This window comes from Panicum virgatum, chromosome 3N (assembly GCF_016808335.1).
Source record: "Panicum virgatum strain AP13 chromosome 3N, P.virgatum_v5, whole genome shotgun sequence".
NCBI lineage: Eukaryota > Viridiplantae > Streptophyta > Magnoliopsida > Poales > Poaceae > Panicum > Panicum virgatum.
In genome coordinates this window covers 27658241-27677285 of record NC_053147.1, presented here as the reverse complement: position 1 = coordinate 27677285, position 19045 = coordinate 27658241, and the positions used below count along the sequence as shown (strand labels likewise).

The following is a 19045-nucleotide window of genomic DNA, read 5'->3' as shown; positions in this document are numbered from 1 at the left end:
AAAAGATTCATCTCGTATGAAATATTTAAATTGTATAATTAGTTATTTTATTCAACTGTATTTAATGCTCCATACATACAATAACAACAACATAGCCTTTTTTCCCAAGCAAGTTGGGGTAGGCTTATTGCTCCATACATGTATCCAGAAATTCGATGTGACGAGTACTGAATTTTTTTGAGAACTAAACAGGACCCTAGAACGATTTGAGGACATAAACATGTACAATGATTGAAAAAAAATCTGCAAACACTATTCGCTAATGCTAAAGAGTTCACAAATGTAGGCAAGTCATGGTATGAAGAAACGACGCCATCGAAGTACACCCTACGCTACCTAAAGCTTGCTTTTGCACCCTTCTTTGTGTCGTCATTGCAGTTGCCACTGACATTATTGACATGGTCGAGCTCCACTTCCTTGTCATCCCCAACCGTCTCCAATCTCTTGAAGGTGTAGTACCTGACGCAGAGGAAGTAGTAAACGAGGTTGAGCACCTGCAATGCCACGACGAGCCAGTAGTAGTTGTCCAGCTTCCCTCGGTTGAGGTTGTCCTGGAGCCACTGCCCGCTCCGCCGACGGTAACCAGCAGCGTGCCGAGGTAGCTCCCCATCGAGTTGGTCATGTATGGAAACGAGTAGGCTACGCTAGCATCACTACTGCATATACCCAAGATACTTGCAAGTAGAAGATCATAGATCGTTACCACTAGACGCGCAGCGCAGCAGAAGAAGTCGCGCGTCGATGTAGAGGAAGTAGTCGATCACGTCCCACAAACCGAGCTCCTCGTACTTGATCCCAGCAGCCGATCAGCGCAGTAGTCGCAGCAGCGCCTCCACGGAGTCTACACGTACGGGGATGAAATGCCGGGCGTCGGTGTGCTAGCACCGCACGCACGGCAAGGGCGGCGGCCGAGAGAGAGAGGGAGGGGCGGCGGCTAGGGAGGTGGGGCGGCTCGCAGGGGTCACGCCCCCCTAGCCCCTCCCTCGTATATATAAGGCGTATTAATGAGCTTCTATCTCATAGGCCTATTAGTAACCATAATCCCTCTTGGATAAATATCCTCTTGGGCCTTTAAACCGTATTGTGATGATGGGCTCTTGGGCATATCACCAACAATCTCCCACTTGCACTAGAGACAATCATACAGGCAAGCTTTCCAACATTCCAAACCCCTTAAGTGTGTGACCCGTTAGGTTCATGTGAAGGTGGTCGTGATCGGAAATCATTTCCGAATCACAAGTCAATAGCGGCACCTAGCAGGGCATAGTGACTCACAAATACACATAAAGATCATATCGGCCGAACCTTAGATATACTCATACACCGATCCCTTTGCCACACGATACCAGTCAAGCTCAAGGCGAGATGCGTGCCACCTTTGTGATAGCTCGACCATTCTCTCGATCTAATAGTGGATTCTATTAATAACTAACCTTTAGTCATAATGATTAACTCTTTAATCACTTTGGCATGGCCATACATTTTCAAATCCAACTATCTCGAGGGGCCCAGAGATATCTCTCATGTTATCTAGGAGGGGCAAATTACATCTTGATAAGCTCACATCCCATTCCATGTTTCATGACACACCTGTAAACTACTTTTGTAACTACCCAGTTACGGAGTAGCGTTTAGCAGCCCCAAGATGCACCACTACACACAGTGAGAAACAATGGCGATCTCAGGTCTAAGGATCCAGTAGGTATAATACTCAAGAACAACTGATGGCACATACAAAATAACAATCCCGACATTGTCTTGGAGTGGGTCAATCCAACACCATGTTCACCAACATGTGTCCACATCATTAATCCGATATCTCCATATCCATGATCCGTGAAACATGATCATCAATTAATGCATGTGCTAGTCTCAACGTCGTTGTTGTCCCATATAACGACATAAACTAGGGATAATTTAGAATCATATCATTGTCAACAAAGAGTTTCACGAACAAGTCACATACTTGATAATCAATGTAAAATAATCATCCATGGAACAAATAACAATTATTCATCATTACATAAACATACTCATGACAAAAAATCTCCCACGCACACTAGAATTACTGATGTAAGTATCTAATACCCATAGATCTCATGTGCGCCTCATGCTTTGGTTGTGGGAGAGGCTTCGTCAACGGATCAGCAACGTTTGAATCCGTGTGCACCTTGCAAACCTTCACATCACCTCTCTCAACAAAGTTACGGATGAGGTGATACTTCCGTAGTATATGTCTGGACTTCTTAGTTGTTCTAGGCTCCTTTGCTAGTGCAACGGCACCACTATTATCACAATAGAGGCCCACTGGACTGGACGTACTAGGAACAACACCCAAGTCAGAAACAAACTTTCTGATCCAAACAGCTTCTTTTGCAGCTTCGGAAGCTGCAATATACTCGGCCTCTGTCGTCGAATCAGCCACCGTATCTTGCTTGGAACTCTTCCAGCTCACTGCCCCACCATTGATGCAGAAAACAAAACCGGATTGCGATTTGGAGTCATCTTTGTCTATTTGAAAACTAGCATCAGTGTAACCCTTTACAAGGAGCACATCTTCGCCTCCAAATATTAGGAACATATCCTTAGTTCTTCTTAAGTACTTAAGGATACTCTTTACAATTGTCCAGTCAGCTTCACCGAAATCTGACTGATACCTGCTCGTAACACTTAGAGCAAAGGAAACATCTGGGCGCGTGCAAAGCATTGCATACATGATCGACCCTATGGCTGAAGCATAAGGAATCGTACTCATCCTCTTTTGCTCATCAGGTGTCGTAGCACACTGACTCTTGCTTAGAGCAATGCCATGTGACATTGGCAAGAAACCTTTCTTGGAATCTTGCATATTGAACCGATTCAATATCTTTTCAATGTACGTGTCTTGGCTTAATCCAATTAGTCTTTTTGATCTATCTCTATAGATCCTAATACCCAGAATGTAAGCCGCCTCTCCTAAATCCTTCATCGAAAAACTCTTTTTCAATGAGGTTTTAACGGCTTCAAGCATTGGAATATCATTTCCGATCAATAATATGTCATCCACATATAGGACCAGAAACACAAGTGCGCTCCCACTAGCCTTTTTGTAAACACAAGGCTCATCTTCATTCTTGATGAAGCCAAACCCTTTGACTACTTCATCAAAATGAATATTCCAACTCTGAGATGCTTGCTTCAATCCATAGATGGACCTCTGAAGCTTACATATTTTCCCAGCATTTTTAGGATCGACAAAACCTTCAGGCTGTGTCATATACACATCCCCACTTAGATGTCCATTAAGGAAAGCGGTTTTGACATCCATTTGCCATATCTCATAGTCATAATATACGACAATTGCTAGGAGAATCCGAACAGACTTTAGCATTGCGACGGGCGAAAAGGTTTCCTCATAGTCAACACCTTGAATTTGTCGGAAACCTTTCGCCACCAATCGTGCCTTATAGATGTGAACATTTCCATCCATGTATAATTTTTTCTTAAAAATCCACTTACAGTCGACAGGTCTTACACTGTCAATCTGATCGACCAAGTTCCAAACTTGATTATCATGCATGGATTTTAACTCGGATTCCATGGCTTCAAGCCATTTGTCGGAGTCGGCTCCCATCATTGCTTCTTTGTAGGTCAAGGGCTCATCATTTTCCATCAATAATATGTGGCGCTCCTCCGTAATAAGGAGGTTGAGCTTGTCAGTAGCACGACATGCCCTTATAGACATTCGTGGGGCTGGTGCCTCAACTACGGGTTGTGCAACATCTTGCACATCCCGTGGATCTTCGGTGGGTGCTGAAACAGTTTCGGGTGTTTCCTGAATTTCTTCAAGTTGCACCTTGCTCCCACTAAATCCTTTTGAGAGAAACTCCTTTTCTAAGAAAACACCATTGCGAGCGACAAACACTTCGTCTTCCGCCTTATTGTAAAAATAATATCCTTTGGTTTCCCTAGGATACCCCACAAAGAAGCATTTGTCTGACTTTGGAGTGAGCTTATCTGACATCAAACGTTTGACATAAGCCTCACATCCCCAAACTTTGAGAAAAGATAATCCGGGACGCTTCCCAGTCCATATCTCATATGGTGTCTTCTCAACAGACTTACTTGGAACCCTATTCAGTGTGAACGCAGCAGTTTCAAGAGCATAACTCCAAAATGACAATGGAAGATCAGCTTGGCTCATCATGGACCTAACCATGTCCAACAAGGTTCGGTTCCTCCGTTCGGATACCCCATTCCATTGAGGCGTTCCGGGCGGAGTTAGCTGCGGAATAATTCCACATTGCTTCAAATGATCACCAAATTTAAGGCTCAAATATTCTCCTCCACGATCAGATCGCAAAAATTTAATTGTCTTGCCTTATTGATTTTGTACTTCATTCTGAAATTCTTTGAACTTTTCAAACGATTCAGACTTGTGCCTCATTAAGTAGATATAGCCATATCTACTAAAGTCATCAGTGAAAGTAATGAAGTACTGAAAACCACCTCTGGCTATTGAGCTCATTGGTCCACATACATCGGTATGTACAAGTCCCAATAAGTCACTTGCCCTCTCACTATGACCAGTGAAAGGCGCTTTGGTCATCTTTCCAAGCAAACAAGACTCACATGTGTCAAATGATTTAAAATCAAATGAGATTAACAATCCATCTTTATGGAGTTGTTCAATGCGCTTCTCATTTATATGACCTAAGCGACAATGCCAAATAAAAGTGGGATTCAAATCATTTGGTCTAAGCCTCTTAGTATTAATGTTACAAACAGATTTATCCTCAAGATCAAGAACGTATAATCCATTCACCAATGGACAATGAGCATAAAAAATACCATTGCAAAAAATAGAACAACGTTTGTTCTCTATTACAATCTTAAAATCATCACTTCTTCCAAACATGAAGAAGAAATAATGTTCTTGCTCAAAGCAGGAATGCAATAACAATTATTTAATTCCAAAACTAATCCGGAGGGTAGAGACAAGTCGTAGGTGCCGACCGCCAACACCGCAACCTTTGCGCCATTGCCGACACGAACGTCCAACTCGCCTCTTGCAAATCTTCTAGTCTCACTTAGACCCTGCAATGATTTGCAAGTGTGAATCATCGATCCAGTATCAAATACCCATGATTCACTGGAAGATAATGCAATATTAATTTCTATAACATTTATACCTGAAGTGGAAGTCTCACTTCCCTTCTTCTTCTTCTTTTCTTCCAAGTACTTCTTGCAGTTCCTAGACCAATGTCCCTTTTCATGACAGTGGAAGCATTCATCCTCAGAAGTAGGGCCAGATTTGGCCTTAGGTGCTGGCTTTAGCTTAGAGCCCGAGGACTCACCACTGGAACTCTTTTCTTTGCCTTTACCTTTGGGATTAGGAGGCGTCCAACGCGTCCTCTTTTTGTTCCCCTTCTGAATCATCATCACATGATTGGGATTCTTCTTAATGCTCTCTTCTGCTGTCTTTAGCATCCCATGCAACTCACTCAATGTTTTATCCAAGCCATTCATCTGAAAGTTCATGATAAAAGGCTCATAGCTCGCCGGGAGCGACTGGAGAATAACATCAGTAGCCAAGTCTTGGTGAAGTTCAGAACTAAGTCTGTCCAAAGTCTCAATGTAACCAATCATTTTGATCACATGAGGACTGACTGGGCTACCTTCTTGCAGCTTGCACGCAAACAAGGACTTTGAGATATTGAACCTCTCAGTCCTGGCTTGGTTCTGAAACATCCCACGTAGCCCCTCGATCATGGTGTGAGCATCCGCATGCTCATACTGCTTCTGCAGTTCAGGGGACATGGTGGCGAGCATCAGACAGCTGACATCAAGTGAGTCATTGCAGTGCTTCTTATAAGCTCTGCGATCAACAGCAGTTGCATTGTCAGGGAGATCATCAGGACATGGCTGCTCAAGAACATACTCCTTTTTCTCTTGTCTGAGAACAATTCTCAGGTTGCGGTACCAATCAATAAAGTTTGTTCAATTCAATTTTTCTTTCTCAAGAACAGAACGCAAATTGAAAGCGGAATTGTTACTGGCAGACATGATCTACAACATTAAAGTAAAGCAAGATTTCAGCACTAAGTTTATGTAAAAGACTTTCATTAACTGATTTAACAAAAGACAACCTACTATATCAAAGTCATCTTCCCTCTAATGACATATAGTGGTTCAAGATCCATAATCACTAAAATCCTAGTGAGCTTTAGCATCACAGCTAGAAAATAGTGATACAGGTAAGCAACAAATTGCTAATCACATCTCTATGCGACTGTTGTTTGTTGGGTGGCATCCAATGCCCTGGCCCCAACCCTATGCCTTAAAGCCCAAAACTGTTTTGATAGCTTTGTTGAGTAAACCAATACTATGCTTGTGAATGTCCGACATCCACCCTATACAAAAGTGATAGCTGAGGGTACTCTACTTTGGTAAACCTACCACACAACGATCAAAATTTATAGGTGCAGCTATTGGTAAAAGGCATCAAAACTTAACCTTTTCTGAGGGAAGCTATTCTATCATGATTAAAACATCCACCATATGTAAAAGCATGAAAGAATAGTATGACAGGAAAATAAACATCACAGGCATATAATCTTATTATATTGTGAATAGTATGGCCTCTTGCATCACAATGGGCTCCATCGCCATGGCTCCAAGGTGACCTCCATTGCCATCTGTCCTGTCTTGTGGTGATCATCATCGCCATCATGATTGAAGCCTCCATGAAAAGATACTAAGCTACTACATCTAATAGCTAGTGAAATAATTACATGAGGATTCAAACATCACAAGTCGACACGCAGGTCATTATACAATAATGGTGCAACCTCAACCCGGTTGTGTTAACTTGCGACACGCAGGCCGTACAAATCATCACATACATCATAACATGACATTGAGGCCATACTATTCACATCACACCCTGCAAAAACATGTTAGGCGTACGATGTGTTCTACCAAAGTAGCGCTTAGGAAGCCGCTATAGCGAGAAAGCAACGGCGATCCCGCTTGCTATGGAATCCCTATGAAATATTTAATGCATCAATGGAATCCCTATGAAATCTCATCAGAGTGATCGCATCACCTCAAATCCGAGCCATTCATAATGCCTCAATTTTCACTAGGTCAATCACATTGACCGTGCAAACTTTGCACTTGAGAAGACTGCATCTACACATGACCTCGATCTGTTGGTCCAATCTGCTGACTTATGCACACAGTTAGTCCCGATGGTGATTCCAGCCGGTAGGGACATGTCGTATGCATAGCAGAGAAAGAACACAAACTAATCTTTTGTCACATGCCGCGCAATCAACTTGCTCTAGTTTTAACCCCTTATGACCAATTGATCTAATCAAACCGTGCAAAAGTAATAGATCCAATCTACTACAACAACATATCACCTATATGCAAATGATCCAGACCAAAAACTACGCAAGATGGCTCTGGTACCACTGTAGGGAAACAGGTAGGCTACGCTAGCATCACTACCGCATATACCCAAGATACTTGCAAGTAGAAGATCATAGATCATTACCACTAGACGCGCAGCGCAGCGGAAGAAGTCGCGCGTCGATGTAGAGGAAGTAGTCGATCACGTCCCACGAACCGAGCTCCTCGTACTTGATCCCAGCAGCCGATCAGTGCAGCAATCGCAGCAGCGCCTCCACGGAGTCCACACGTACGGGGATTAAACGCCGGGCGTCGGTGTGCTAGCACCGCTTGCACGGCAAGGGCGGCGGCCGAGAGAGAGAGGGAGGGGCGGCGGCTAGGGAGGTGGGGCGGCTCGCAGGGGTCATGCCCCCTAGCCACACCCTCGTATATATAGGGCATATTAATGGGCTTCTATCTCATAGACCCATTAGTAACCCTAATCCCTCTTGGATCAATATCCTTTTGGGCCTTTAAACCGTATTGTGATGATGGGCTCTTGGGCATATCACCAACAGGTCAGCCAGTAGAGCGCCGCCGCCGTGCTCCTCAAGCTCTCCGGCGCCTGGTCGTACAGGAACTCCATGCGGCCGACGTCCATGAATGCGTCGGCCACGCCGTGGATGGCGTACTGCGGCACCAACCAGAAGACGCTCATCGGCACGGTGGCCTCAGGGCGCGTCCAGCAGCCCGCTCGCGGCGGCCACGGACCTGCGCCTCCGCTCGACGGCCGCGGCCACCGCGTTGGCCAGCACGGAAAGGGTCATGCCAACGCCCGTGCGCTGGAGGTGGGTGATGCCAGTGGGGTGGCCGGTTTAGCGGCGGAGCGCGCGAGCGAGGACGCGGTCGAAGACGGCGAGGGTGAGCAGCATGGCGAGGCTGGTGAAGACGAGCATGGATGCCGGCGGGATCTTGAGGCACGGCGCGACGTCGCGGTCCATGGTGCGCGCCTGCTGGATCATGAAGCTGCTGTTGTGCGACCCCGAGGTCACGAGGAGGATGGTGGCCGCCCAGATCGGCAGCATGCGCATGATCGACTTGAGCTCCTCGACGCGGTGCACGGTCGACAGACGCCATAGCTTTTGTTCGCCGGACGGCAGCATGTCACCGCCCGTCACTATGGCTGCCTTTTCAAGGAACCTTGCGAGCACAATCCAAGTCCTCAATCGTCAGGTCATGCAGACAAAACAACCTGCAATTGAGTTTAATTTAGCTTACTTTAGTTGATCGGTGTGGAGAAGGCGGCCGGTGGTGGAGATGCCGGCGTCGAGGTCCTTGTCCTGGTACAGGAGGCTCGGGTCCGACACGGTGGCTTTCCGCTTCTTGAACGCCGTAGCGGTGCCCTGCGCCAGCCGGACCAGGGGGCTTCCACCGAGCGGCAACCTGACGTACAGCGAGTACCCGGACACGAAGGCGATCACCGCGCCGAGCATGGCGAGGGTCGGGATGTGAGGGACGGAAATGGCGATTAGAGGGGGGTGAATGAGAGCTGATAAAAATTTATCGCAATCTGAAGCTCGGCTTAAGATCCAAAGTATACACCCAACCCTAGAGTCCTAGGTGAAGTGTAGAATAGCTATAGAGGAGCTACACTATACAAAACAACCCTAGGACAAACAGGAAGTAGCACGGAAGTAAACAGCGAGAAGAAGCAGCTGAAACAACGCAAGGTATACACACCGGTTGAACCGATGTGCACAAGGGGCACCTCGTCGGTTTAACCGATGCGCAGAGCCTGCAGCAGCAAAAAGCTAGTACCGGTTGAACCAATGCAAAGGCTAAAGAAGCGTCGGTTCAACCGACGTTCAACACCGGATGATCCGATAAATTCAAATCCAATCGCCGATGCAGTTGTCCAGAGGGACTGCAAAATGACTTAGTAGTCACCGGTTAAACCGACGTGCATAGGAAGCACATCGTCGGTTTAACCGACACGCAGAGTAGCACAAAACACAGAACCACTCACCAGTTAAACCGATGAGGGACAAAAAGAACTCGTCGGTGCAACGGCTCAACAACAAAACCCTAACACATGAGAATCCTACTCACCGGTTGATTCGACATGGGTACTTTCATAACGTCGGTTCATCCGGTGATAGGAAAAACTCTTCCCATGCCCAGAAACAATTTTTCCAGCCCACGATCTTTTGAAAACTCGATGATTGAGTGGCCAAATTAAGTCCAAATCTCACCAAATTTCGTAGGCATGATCACAAAGGACTTGTGAACACGTCCACGGAAGGAATCGACGAATTACTCCATGGTTTAGGAGGAATCGACGAAATTCCAAGCAAGAATGGGGTTTTCTCTAGAACTCAAGAACTTCGAATCGAAAGAGCTCGTGAATCCTAGGCGTTTGGCACAAAGTAAAAAGCAATGGATTCACCACAAACAGCTCAGAGAAGAACTACGATCTCGTGCTTCATGATCACACAAACGAAAACCAAAAATCGTCACAAACAAGGCACAAGACGTATGAGATTGAAACGAAATCAAATCCCCGGAGGGCACAAGGAGGGAAGAGCCTCCTTTCCTATTCAATTCACGTACAAAGTCTTCACAAATCCATGGCTAAAAATCCCTAACTCTAGAGAGGAGAAGAGAGGGACAGAGATGAGAGGGGGGCGCCAGGCTCAGGGAGAGGAGGGCGGCGTGCTGTCCAGGCCCGAAAGAAGAGAGAGAGAGAGAGAGAGAGAGAGAGAGAGAGAGAGAGAGAGGAGAGAGAGAGAGAGAGAGAGAGAGAGAGAGAGAGAGAGAGAGAGAGGGTGAGGGGGGATTTAACCCCAACAACTCTTGACCCAAAAGACTAAATTACCCCTAGAGCTGAAAATAAACTAGAAGGCCCGTAGGGGCAAAACCGGAAAAGATACATGGACTCATCCGACGGCCGAGGTTCTTTTTTCGAATCAGAGTCTTCTCCGCGATGCCGCCATGTCGATGAAGATCCGGTTTGCGGTTTTGGAAGGTCCGCAAAACCCGAGTAGGTGGCCAGTTTTGAGAAAACCGCCAAAACTTCACGCACGGGAAGATTCCCGCCTCCACGCCATGGCCCTAGACGCCGTGTCTTCCTCAGCCTTCTGACGGCCCTAGACGCCGCCTGACGCCCGTCACCTCCTTGCCCGCAGCGAGGCCCTAGACGCCGTCGACGCCCGTCACCTCCGTCAGTCCCGAGACCGACGCCCGTGCCTCCATGACTTGGCGTCTTCAACCGCCGTCCGCCTCCTTGGTTTTGTGGCGTAAACCAAGAAACCCGCCTTCCGTCGTTGCTTGCGTCCTTGATCCAGGAGTGGACGCCACAGCTGCCGCCCAGCCCGAGCTCCGGTCCCGGCTGCCCTTCAACACCGTCCACAGCACGGTCCATCGGCCACAGCAGCTCCACGGCAGCTCTCCGTCGACACTCGACGCCCGTGTACCTGCTACCAAAGATCAAGCGCACGATCACACCGCACGGTTGACAATTCACTCATCACAAGCAGGATAGAATACTCCACATTCCTCAATCTCCCCCTTGATGAGTGCATTGTCAACACACCACAAACGAACCAAGAGAGAAACAAAAATAGAGAAAAACAAAGAAGCAAGAGATATCTTGAACAAGTGACAAAAGCTCGAAAGAAGGAAGAACAAGTCACTTGACCTAGCAGAGATCGATTCCCTAAGACAAGGGCAACGGCTCGACGCAATCGATCAAACACAAGCATGACTCAACAAAGACAGAGGCAGGGCTCGACACAGTCATGCCAGAAGCGAAGGGAAAACCAGGAGCTAAACAAAGCAGAAACCCCATGCATTTCCCCCTTACCAGTGCAACTCTCACCACATGTATGCACTCTCAAAGCCCTGTGCACAACAAGTTTTTGGAAAAAATCAAACAATTTCCCTCTTGTTCGATCACTAACTTCTCCCCCTTGTTGGCACATGCACACATCAAGGCTTAGACCTAAAGCTCCCCCTGAAACTGAGACTCCCCCTGAACATATGCTATGCAATGAATGCAATGCAGGAGGTGTAAGTGAAAGCATTCAGGGATACAAGGATATGAGCAACAACTAGTCACAAGAACGTGTGCATCCATAAACAAGACCTGCAACTAGCTCAACAGGGTATATCAAATCAGTCTAGAGCTAGGCGAGTTCAGTTTAGGAGAAATAAAAGCATCACCCATGATCTAGCACTAACAAGTAGGGAATGGAAATCAATGCTAATCAAACTCATACAGGTGAGCCAATCTCAGCCAAAGCATGTTGTAAATATTCATTTTGCAATCGAATCAAATCAAGCAATTATTAATGCCAGGGGTTGAAAACTTGTCATGCTTTACTTAGCAACGAGCCCAAGCCTACGCCAAAGGCAATCATAAGCTTAAGACACTCGTTTCAGTCATGCACAGCCTTGCCCGGGTTCTCACAAGTGCAAAGTGAGCCGTCCCGAAAGCTCGATCAGTGCGACAAGCAATCCCACATGGATCTTTCCATTCCATTTCAAGCACAATTTAAGCAATTTTATCAATTTTGGATCATGTCAAGTATGAATTGTGAACGAAAGTCTACACTAGCATGAATGAGATAGCAAAGCATATCAACATGTCCTAACATGCTAGTAGCCAAGACAGGGTGACCATGTTTTCAAATTTTCAAATCAAAATAGCTTAACTCAGATGATGTCATATACACAGTGGAGCAAGCTATTCATGATCACGTTTATAAACTCACACTAGCAAGCACTAGGAGATCATAGCAATATATACAAGAATGCTAGTGCACGTGAGGTAATGCAAAATGCAGAAATGTACAATGCATATGCACAAAGCAACTACCAAACCTAGAAAACTAAGAGAAGAACAAATAAACCCTACAAAGCTAACCAAAGAAAAGTCAGCGATCAAAAGGGGTAACAAACCCCCAAGCTCCCCTCGCAAGCGAGCAAAGGTGTCCTGCTCAAGAGGTTTGGTTAGGATATCTACGGTCTGCATCTCTAAAGGAACATGGATCAAGTCTATGTGGCCTCTCTCATGGTTATCTCGCAGGAAGTGGAACCGGATATCTATGTGTTTGGTTCTGAAATGTAGGACAGGGTTCTTTGCAATGCTAATAGAGGACATGTTGTCTATAAAAATGAGAACCCTATCATAACTCAGTCCATAATCCTGCAAGGTTTGTTTCATCCATAGGATCTAGGAGCAACAGCTAGCAGCGGCAATATACTCAGCTTCTGTGGATGAAAGCGCTACACTAGCCTGCTGGCGAGAGGACCAAGACACCAAAGATGTACCGAGAAATTGACAAGTGCCGGATGTTGACTTGCGATCCAACCGACACCCGCCGAAATCGGCATCAGAAAAGCCCACCAAAAACAAAGAAGAATCCGCAGAGTACCAAAGACCAAACTCAGGGGTGAATTTCAGATAGCTGAAGATGCGTTTCACAACCTGCCTGTGGGAGGTGCGTGGAGAAGCCTGGTACCGCGCACAAAGGCCGACGCCGAACTGAATGTCCGGCCGCGTCGCCGCCAGGTACAGGAGGGAGCCGATCATGCTCCTGTACTCCGTCTGGTCCACCGCCTCGCCATCCAAGTCCTCATCAAGCGCCGTCGAAGTGCTGATCGGAGTCGGATGAGGTGACAAGTCACTCATGTCGAACTTCCGCAGCAAGTCCTTGGTGTACTTGGCTTGATGGACGAACGTGCCCTGAGGAGTTTGCTTGATCTGCAGCCCGAGGAAGAACTGCAGCTCACCCATCATACTCATCTCGAACTCTCTAGACATCTGCTCAGAAAACTTGGAGACAAGAGCGTGAGAAGAGCCACCAAAGATAATATCATCCACGTATATCTGAACTAATAGAAAATCAGTGCCAGACCGCATGAGGAACAAAGTTTTATCCACACATCCCATTTTAAAACCCTAAGCCAGCAAAAATATTTTCAGTCTATCATACCAAGATCTAGGTGCCTGTTTCAAACCATAAAGTGCTTTCTGAAGTTTATAAATACGGTTTGAAAACTTGGGATTTACGAAGCCAGGGGGTTGTTTCACATAAACTTCCTCTTCAATAAAACCATTCAAGAAGACAGATTTAACGACCATTTGGAAAACTTTAAAACCCTTAGAAACATCAAATGCAAGAAAAATCTGAGTCGCTTCCAAACGAGCAACAGTGGCAAAAGTTTCCTCAAAATCAATCCCTTCTTTTTGGCAAAACCCCTGGGCAACAAGACGAGCCTTATTTCGAACAACCAACCCATCCTCACCCTGCTTGTTTTTGAAAACCCACTTCGTTCCGATGGGATTACAAGCAGGTGGAGGCTTGACTAAAACCCAAACTTGGTTTCTTTCAAAATTTTCGAGTTCCTCATGCATGACATTGACCCAATTAGAATCAGAAAGAGTGTGTCCAATATCTTTGGGCTCAAAAGAGGCAACAAACGCTGAATGAGCAAAGCCAGCGATACTTGTTACCTTGGACCGTGTGACTCGCTCATTGAGGTCACCTAGCATCTGTTGAGGTTGATGACGACGCTGAATGTGTCGCGGTGCTTCCCTTGTCGAAGTCACCTCCTCCTCAGGTGCAGCTAGTGAAGGCTGAGTCACATGTTCGACTAGCCCCCGGGAAGTAGACGTAGTAGGATCGGGGCCGTCATCATCGTCCAAGCTCGTGGCGGAGGCGACTGGGTCCACAGCATGCGTGGTAGCCTCAGCATCACCCTCCGCACCTTCTTCCTCCTCATCTTCAAAGATGGAGGTGCCGAGCTCATCTTCTCCTGCAACTTCAAAGACAGAAGCATTGCACGGTGCAGTCTCGTCGAAAGTGACTTCACAAGTCTCTCTGACAATGTCAGAATCAATAATCAACACACGGTATGCTCTGGAATGAGATGCATAACCGAGAAAAATGCCATCAGACGAGCGAGACTCAAACTTATCAAGATTTCCTTCTTTCAGCACAAAACACCGGCAACCGAAAACTCTGAGATGGTCAACACGGGGCTGGCGTCCAAATCGCAACTCATAAGAAGTCTTGTGCATGAAAGCACGCAAGAAAATATGGTTGGACACATAACAAGCGGTATTGACCGCCTCAGCCCAGTACTTTCGAGGAGTCCTATGCTCATCGAGCATCGTCCTCGCCATCTCAACCAGCGTCCGATTCTTCCGTTCTACAACTCCATTCTACTGTGGAGTGTAGGGAGAAGAATACTGGTGTTCAAGCCCTTGATCACAGCAAAAGGTGTCAAAACGAGCGTTTTTGAATTCTGTGCCATTATCACTGCGAATCGCCCGCATGGCCTGGGGTAGCTCATTTTTCAACCTCAAGATCAAGTCTCGAACAAACCCGAAAGCCTCATCCTTGGTTCTCATGAAAAATACCCAACAATAGCGAGAAAAATCATCCACGATCACAAGAACGTACCACTTCCCACCAACTGACATCACCCTAGAAGGACCAACTGTGTCCATGTGTAGCAACTCTCCAGGGTGAGTGGTTATCACCTGATTAATAGGCGGATGAGAAGTAGCAATCATCTTCCCGTGGCGACACGAATGGCAAACAAGGTCTTTTTCAAACTTCAATTTGGGCAATCCTTGGATTAGGCCAAGTGAGCTAAGTCTTGACAACAAGTCGAAGCTCAAATGTCCAAGTCTCCTATGCCACTTCCACAGATCGGAAGAAGGACCAGCCAACAAGCAACGAGAAGGGCCAAAAGGAGTTCCAGAGAAATCGACCAAGAAAACTCGGTAACGAGGGAAAATCCGGCAAACCAAATCTCCTCTGGAATCCAAAACACGAGAACAACCCTCCTTGAAGCGAACTTCAAACCCCTCATCAAGAAGTTGCGAAACAGAGAGCAAATTGAACCCAAGGTTCAAAACCAAAGCAACTTCTCTCAGGGTAAAGCGATCAGAAACTCTAACAGCGCCTACACCACATACCTTGCCCTTACCATTATCCCCAAATATGATGTATTCTTTGTGGCGCGTTGGGGTGAGGCTGGAGAACCATTTGTCATTCCCGGTCATATGGCGCGAACAATCAGAGTCCATGATCCACCTGTTCTCCAAGCCTCCAACCTGCACATCAGTAGTGAGACAAAGGGTGAGCAAATGTCTCGACACTGGGGTTAGCAAAGTGTGAAGCAAACCAGTGTCGAGCCATTTGCTCTACAGAGGGGTTAGCAAAATCAGGCAAAGCGTATTCCCTGTCCCGTCTACCGCGAGGCCGACGACCACCACCGCGAGGAAAGCGTAGTGCATCGTAACTTCCTCCAAAGCCTCGGTCTTGTGGTCCATAGCCGTACTAAGGACGACCAGGAGCACGACCGACAAAGCGACCACCCGCTGGAGCACGGTAACCTCCACCGTCTCTCTGTCCTCCACCTACACGGCGCACCCCAGCATCTTGCCTACCACCACGCCGAGGAGGACCATGCACCCGAGCAGAGTACATGTCCGAGTTATGTCTCTCCTGCTCACGCATCACAACCCGCTTCCTCCTGAAGCAAAACTCCTCCAGGTGTCCTTCTTTGTCACAGTACTCGCAGTGGTACCTCACCTCTCTCTTGGGAGGTGGAGGCCTCGCCTGCGGACGAGGAGGAGCAGCCCCTTCTTCTGGACAACCTGGGCTGTGGCAGCAGGGAGCGTATCAAGAGGATTTCTCAGCTCATTTGGCTTTGGAACCCAAACTTGCTTCTGTGGGGGTGCTTTTTGTGGTTCTTTCAGCACACCATCCATGGGGTCAACAAGCGAAGGCTGCGTGCTCGTGCTAGCAGTGTTTAGTGCACTTGAAACTCTAGCAGCCTTGCCGATCTTACCATACAACTTGTCAAAGTCTGACTTCGTGTATGTGTAACCGACCACAAAACCATCACCACGCTTAAACTGGTTGATCATCATGCCCAACTGCGGCTCACTGCTAGAAACCCAACTCAGAATCGCCCTAAGATATGTGTTCTCATTCTCCAAGTTGGCTTTCTCTACCACAAGATTATCCAAATCAGAAATCAGACCAGGGCAAACATAACAATCAATAGGTGGGCTAGACTCCACGACCATAGTCTTCCCCAAAGACTTAATCAAGGCGTTCTTCTCATCTAGCTCCGACCTAAGCGTGGGACAAAGCTTACACGCACCAAGCAAAACTGGCCTAGACTTCATCTCCTCTAGCTTGCACACAACAGAAGCAAATTTAGATTGCAAAGCGGCTAGATCAGACTTAAAGATGGGACACTCATCACATTCAAGCACATCACTAACTATGGGAGCATCCTTGACCAATTCAAGCTCATGCTTGGCCTTGGCTAGCTCGTGAGACACGTCAGCAAGCGAAGTCTTAGCAACATCTAAGTTCGCGGCATTCTCATCATGCTTCGCACGGAGAGCAACAAGATCATTCATGTGAGATATGTAGCCAGCGCACTCATCCTCACTAGATTTCTCTCTAGCACAAGCAAGCTCAGCCCTAAGCTTTCTACGCTCTTTAGCTGCTTCCTTAAGCAGCCTCTTCTGGTTGTCGAGAGCGGCGTACAACTCCCTAACCTCAGTATCAAGCAGGTCAATAGTGGAGTTTACCTCTGAATCACTCTCGGATCCAGGAGAAGAGCCGTCGTGCATCGGTGTAGCATGTCCACCTGGAGACGCACGAGCACCATTGGCCTCACCCGCCATGGTGCAGAAACCCTTGCGCCGACCGGCCGCCAAGCAAAGGCCGATGAAGCCGGTGGCATCCTTGTCCCACTTTTTCTTCTTCTTGTCGTCGTCGTCAGAGGTCGGTGAAGAAGAGCAATCAGTGTTGGAGCTCTTGTCGAGGTCGCTGAGCTGCGCCAGGAAAGCCTTCTCCCGCTTCTTGGCCTTGTACTGGAAGCGCTTCTTGAGAGACTCCTTGTCGAAGCGTCCTCCCCGGTCACGACTGCGGTGCTTGAGGCGCCGACGCTCCCTATTGGACCCTTCCTCGTCGCGGTCGCGGTGGCGGTAGTAGTCGAAGTTGTTGTTCTGGCCACCGCCGGACTTCTTGGGGCAATCGGCGATGAAGTGGTTCAGATCGCCGCAGTGGTAGCACCCGGGGTTCTTCTTCCTCTGCCTGTTGTGGTAGACACACTGGAACTTGTTGATGAGGAGGCACAAGTCGTCGTCGCCCAGCGTCTCTAGCTGCTCATCTATAACAGAAGGCAAAGAGGCAAGAGAAAAGCCAAGAGCAGAGTTAACGTTAGAGCTCGATCCACCTAGGCCAGTCACAAGAGCGATGCTCTTGGAAGGAGGGGCACCATTGAGCTTGGCTCGTGTCTGGTTATCCACCTCCGTGGCCTTGAGCTTGCTAAAAAGTTCATTCACGGTCAGAGTCTCATAGCCTGCAAACTCTATGATCGTGTTCACCTTGAGATCCCACACAGAGCGGTCAAGTGCGTAGAGCAACTTGAGGGCCTTCTCATGCTCTGTGTAGTCAAGGGCATCAGCAGATCTATTCGCACTGACTTTGTTCACAATCTATTGAAACCGACTGAACATGTCGCCAATGCTCTCACCCGGCCCCTGTGTGAAATTCTCATATTCACGTCGGTGAGTCTCGAACAGTCTAGCCTTCACCTGAGGTGTGCCCTCGTGGTAGCTCTCAAGGCACGTCTAGACTTTGTGGGCTTCCTGAAAACCCTGGACGCGTGAGAACTCCGCACGAGAAACGCCAGCGAACAAGGCATTGACAGCCTTGGCGTTTGCCTCGTGCTCGGACACCTGAAGAGGAGAGGTCCGAACGGCAAGCACCTCGTACGCCTGGTTCTTGGTGATATCCCAGACCTCGACTCTCATGCTTTGCAAGAAGGCACGCATGCGAATCTTCCAATAAGTATAGTCCTCGCTGGAAAACACTGGGATCTTACCAAGACTCGCCATGGTCGCCAAGTGATTTTTCAACCGGTTAAGGTACTGAAAACCTCAACCAGGCTCTGATACCAATTGAGGGACCGAAAAGGGCGACCAGAGGGGGTGAATGGGAGCCGATAAAAATTTATTGCAATCTGAAGCTCAGCTTAAGATCCCAAGTATACACCCAACCCTAGAGTCCTAGGTGAAGTGTAGAATAGCTATAGAGGAGCTGCACTAACACAAAACAACCCTAGGACAAACAGGAAGTAGCACGGAAGCAAACTGCAAGAAGAAGCAGCTGAAACAACGCAAGGTATACACACCGGTTGAACCGACGTGCACAAGGGGCACCTCGTCGGTTTAACCGATGCGCAGTGCCTGCAGCAGTAAAAAGCTAGTACCGGTTGAACCGATGCAAAGGCTTAAGAAGCGTCGGTTCAACCGACGTTCAACACCGGATGATCCGATAAATTCAAATCCAATCACCGATGCAGTTGTCCAGAGGGACTGCAAAACGACTTAGTGGTCACCGGTTAAACCGACGTGCATAGGAAGCACATCATCGGTTTAACCGACGCGCAGAATAGCACAAAACACAAAACCACTCACCGGTTAAACCGATGAGGGACAAAAAAAAACTCGTCGGTGCAACGGCTCAACAACAAAACCCTAACACATGAGAATCCTACTCACCGGTTGATCCAACGTGGGTACTTTCATAACGTCGGTTCATCCGGTGATAGGAAAAACTCTTCCCGT

The 19045-nt window shown here is 47.5% G+C and overlaps 2 protein-coding genes across 2 annotated transcripts; both read right to left on the bottom strand.

Moving 5' to 3' along the window:
* Positions 1-332: 332 nt before the first annotated feature.
* LOC120667716 (protein NRT1/ PTR FAMILY 3.1-like) lies at positions 333-8092 on the bottom strand. The gene is made up of 3 exons (XM_039947735.1): positions 7947-8092; positions 584-656; positions 333-494 (listed from the first exon to the last, which is right to left on the bottom strand). The coding sequence occupies exons 1-3, from the start codon at positions 8090-8092 to the stop codon at positions 333-335; spliced, it is 381 nt and encodes a 126-aa protein (XP_039803669.1).
* A 157-nt stretch (positions 8093-8249) lies between these two features.
* Positions 8250-8867, bottom strand: LOC120667715 (protein NRT1/ PTR FAMILY 3.1-like). Its single transcript, XM_039947733.1, has 2 exons — positions 8653-8867; positions 8250-8574 (listed from the first exon to the last, which is right to left on the bottom strand). The coding sequence occupies exons 1-2, from the start codon at positions 8865-8867 to the stop codon at positions 8250-8252; spliced, it is 540 nt and encodes a 179-aa protein (XP_039803667.1).
* Positions 8868-19045: the final 10178 nt, after the last annotated feature.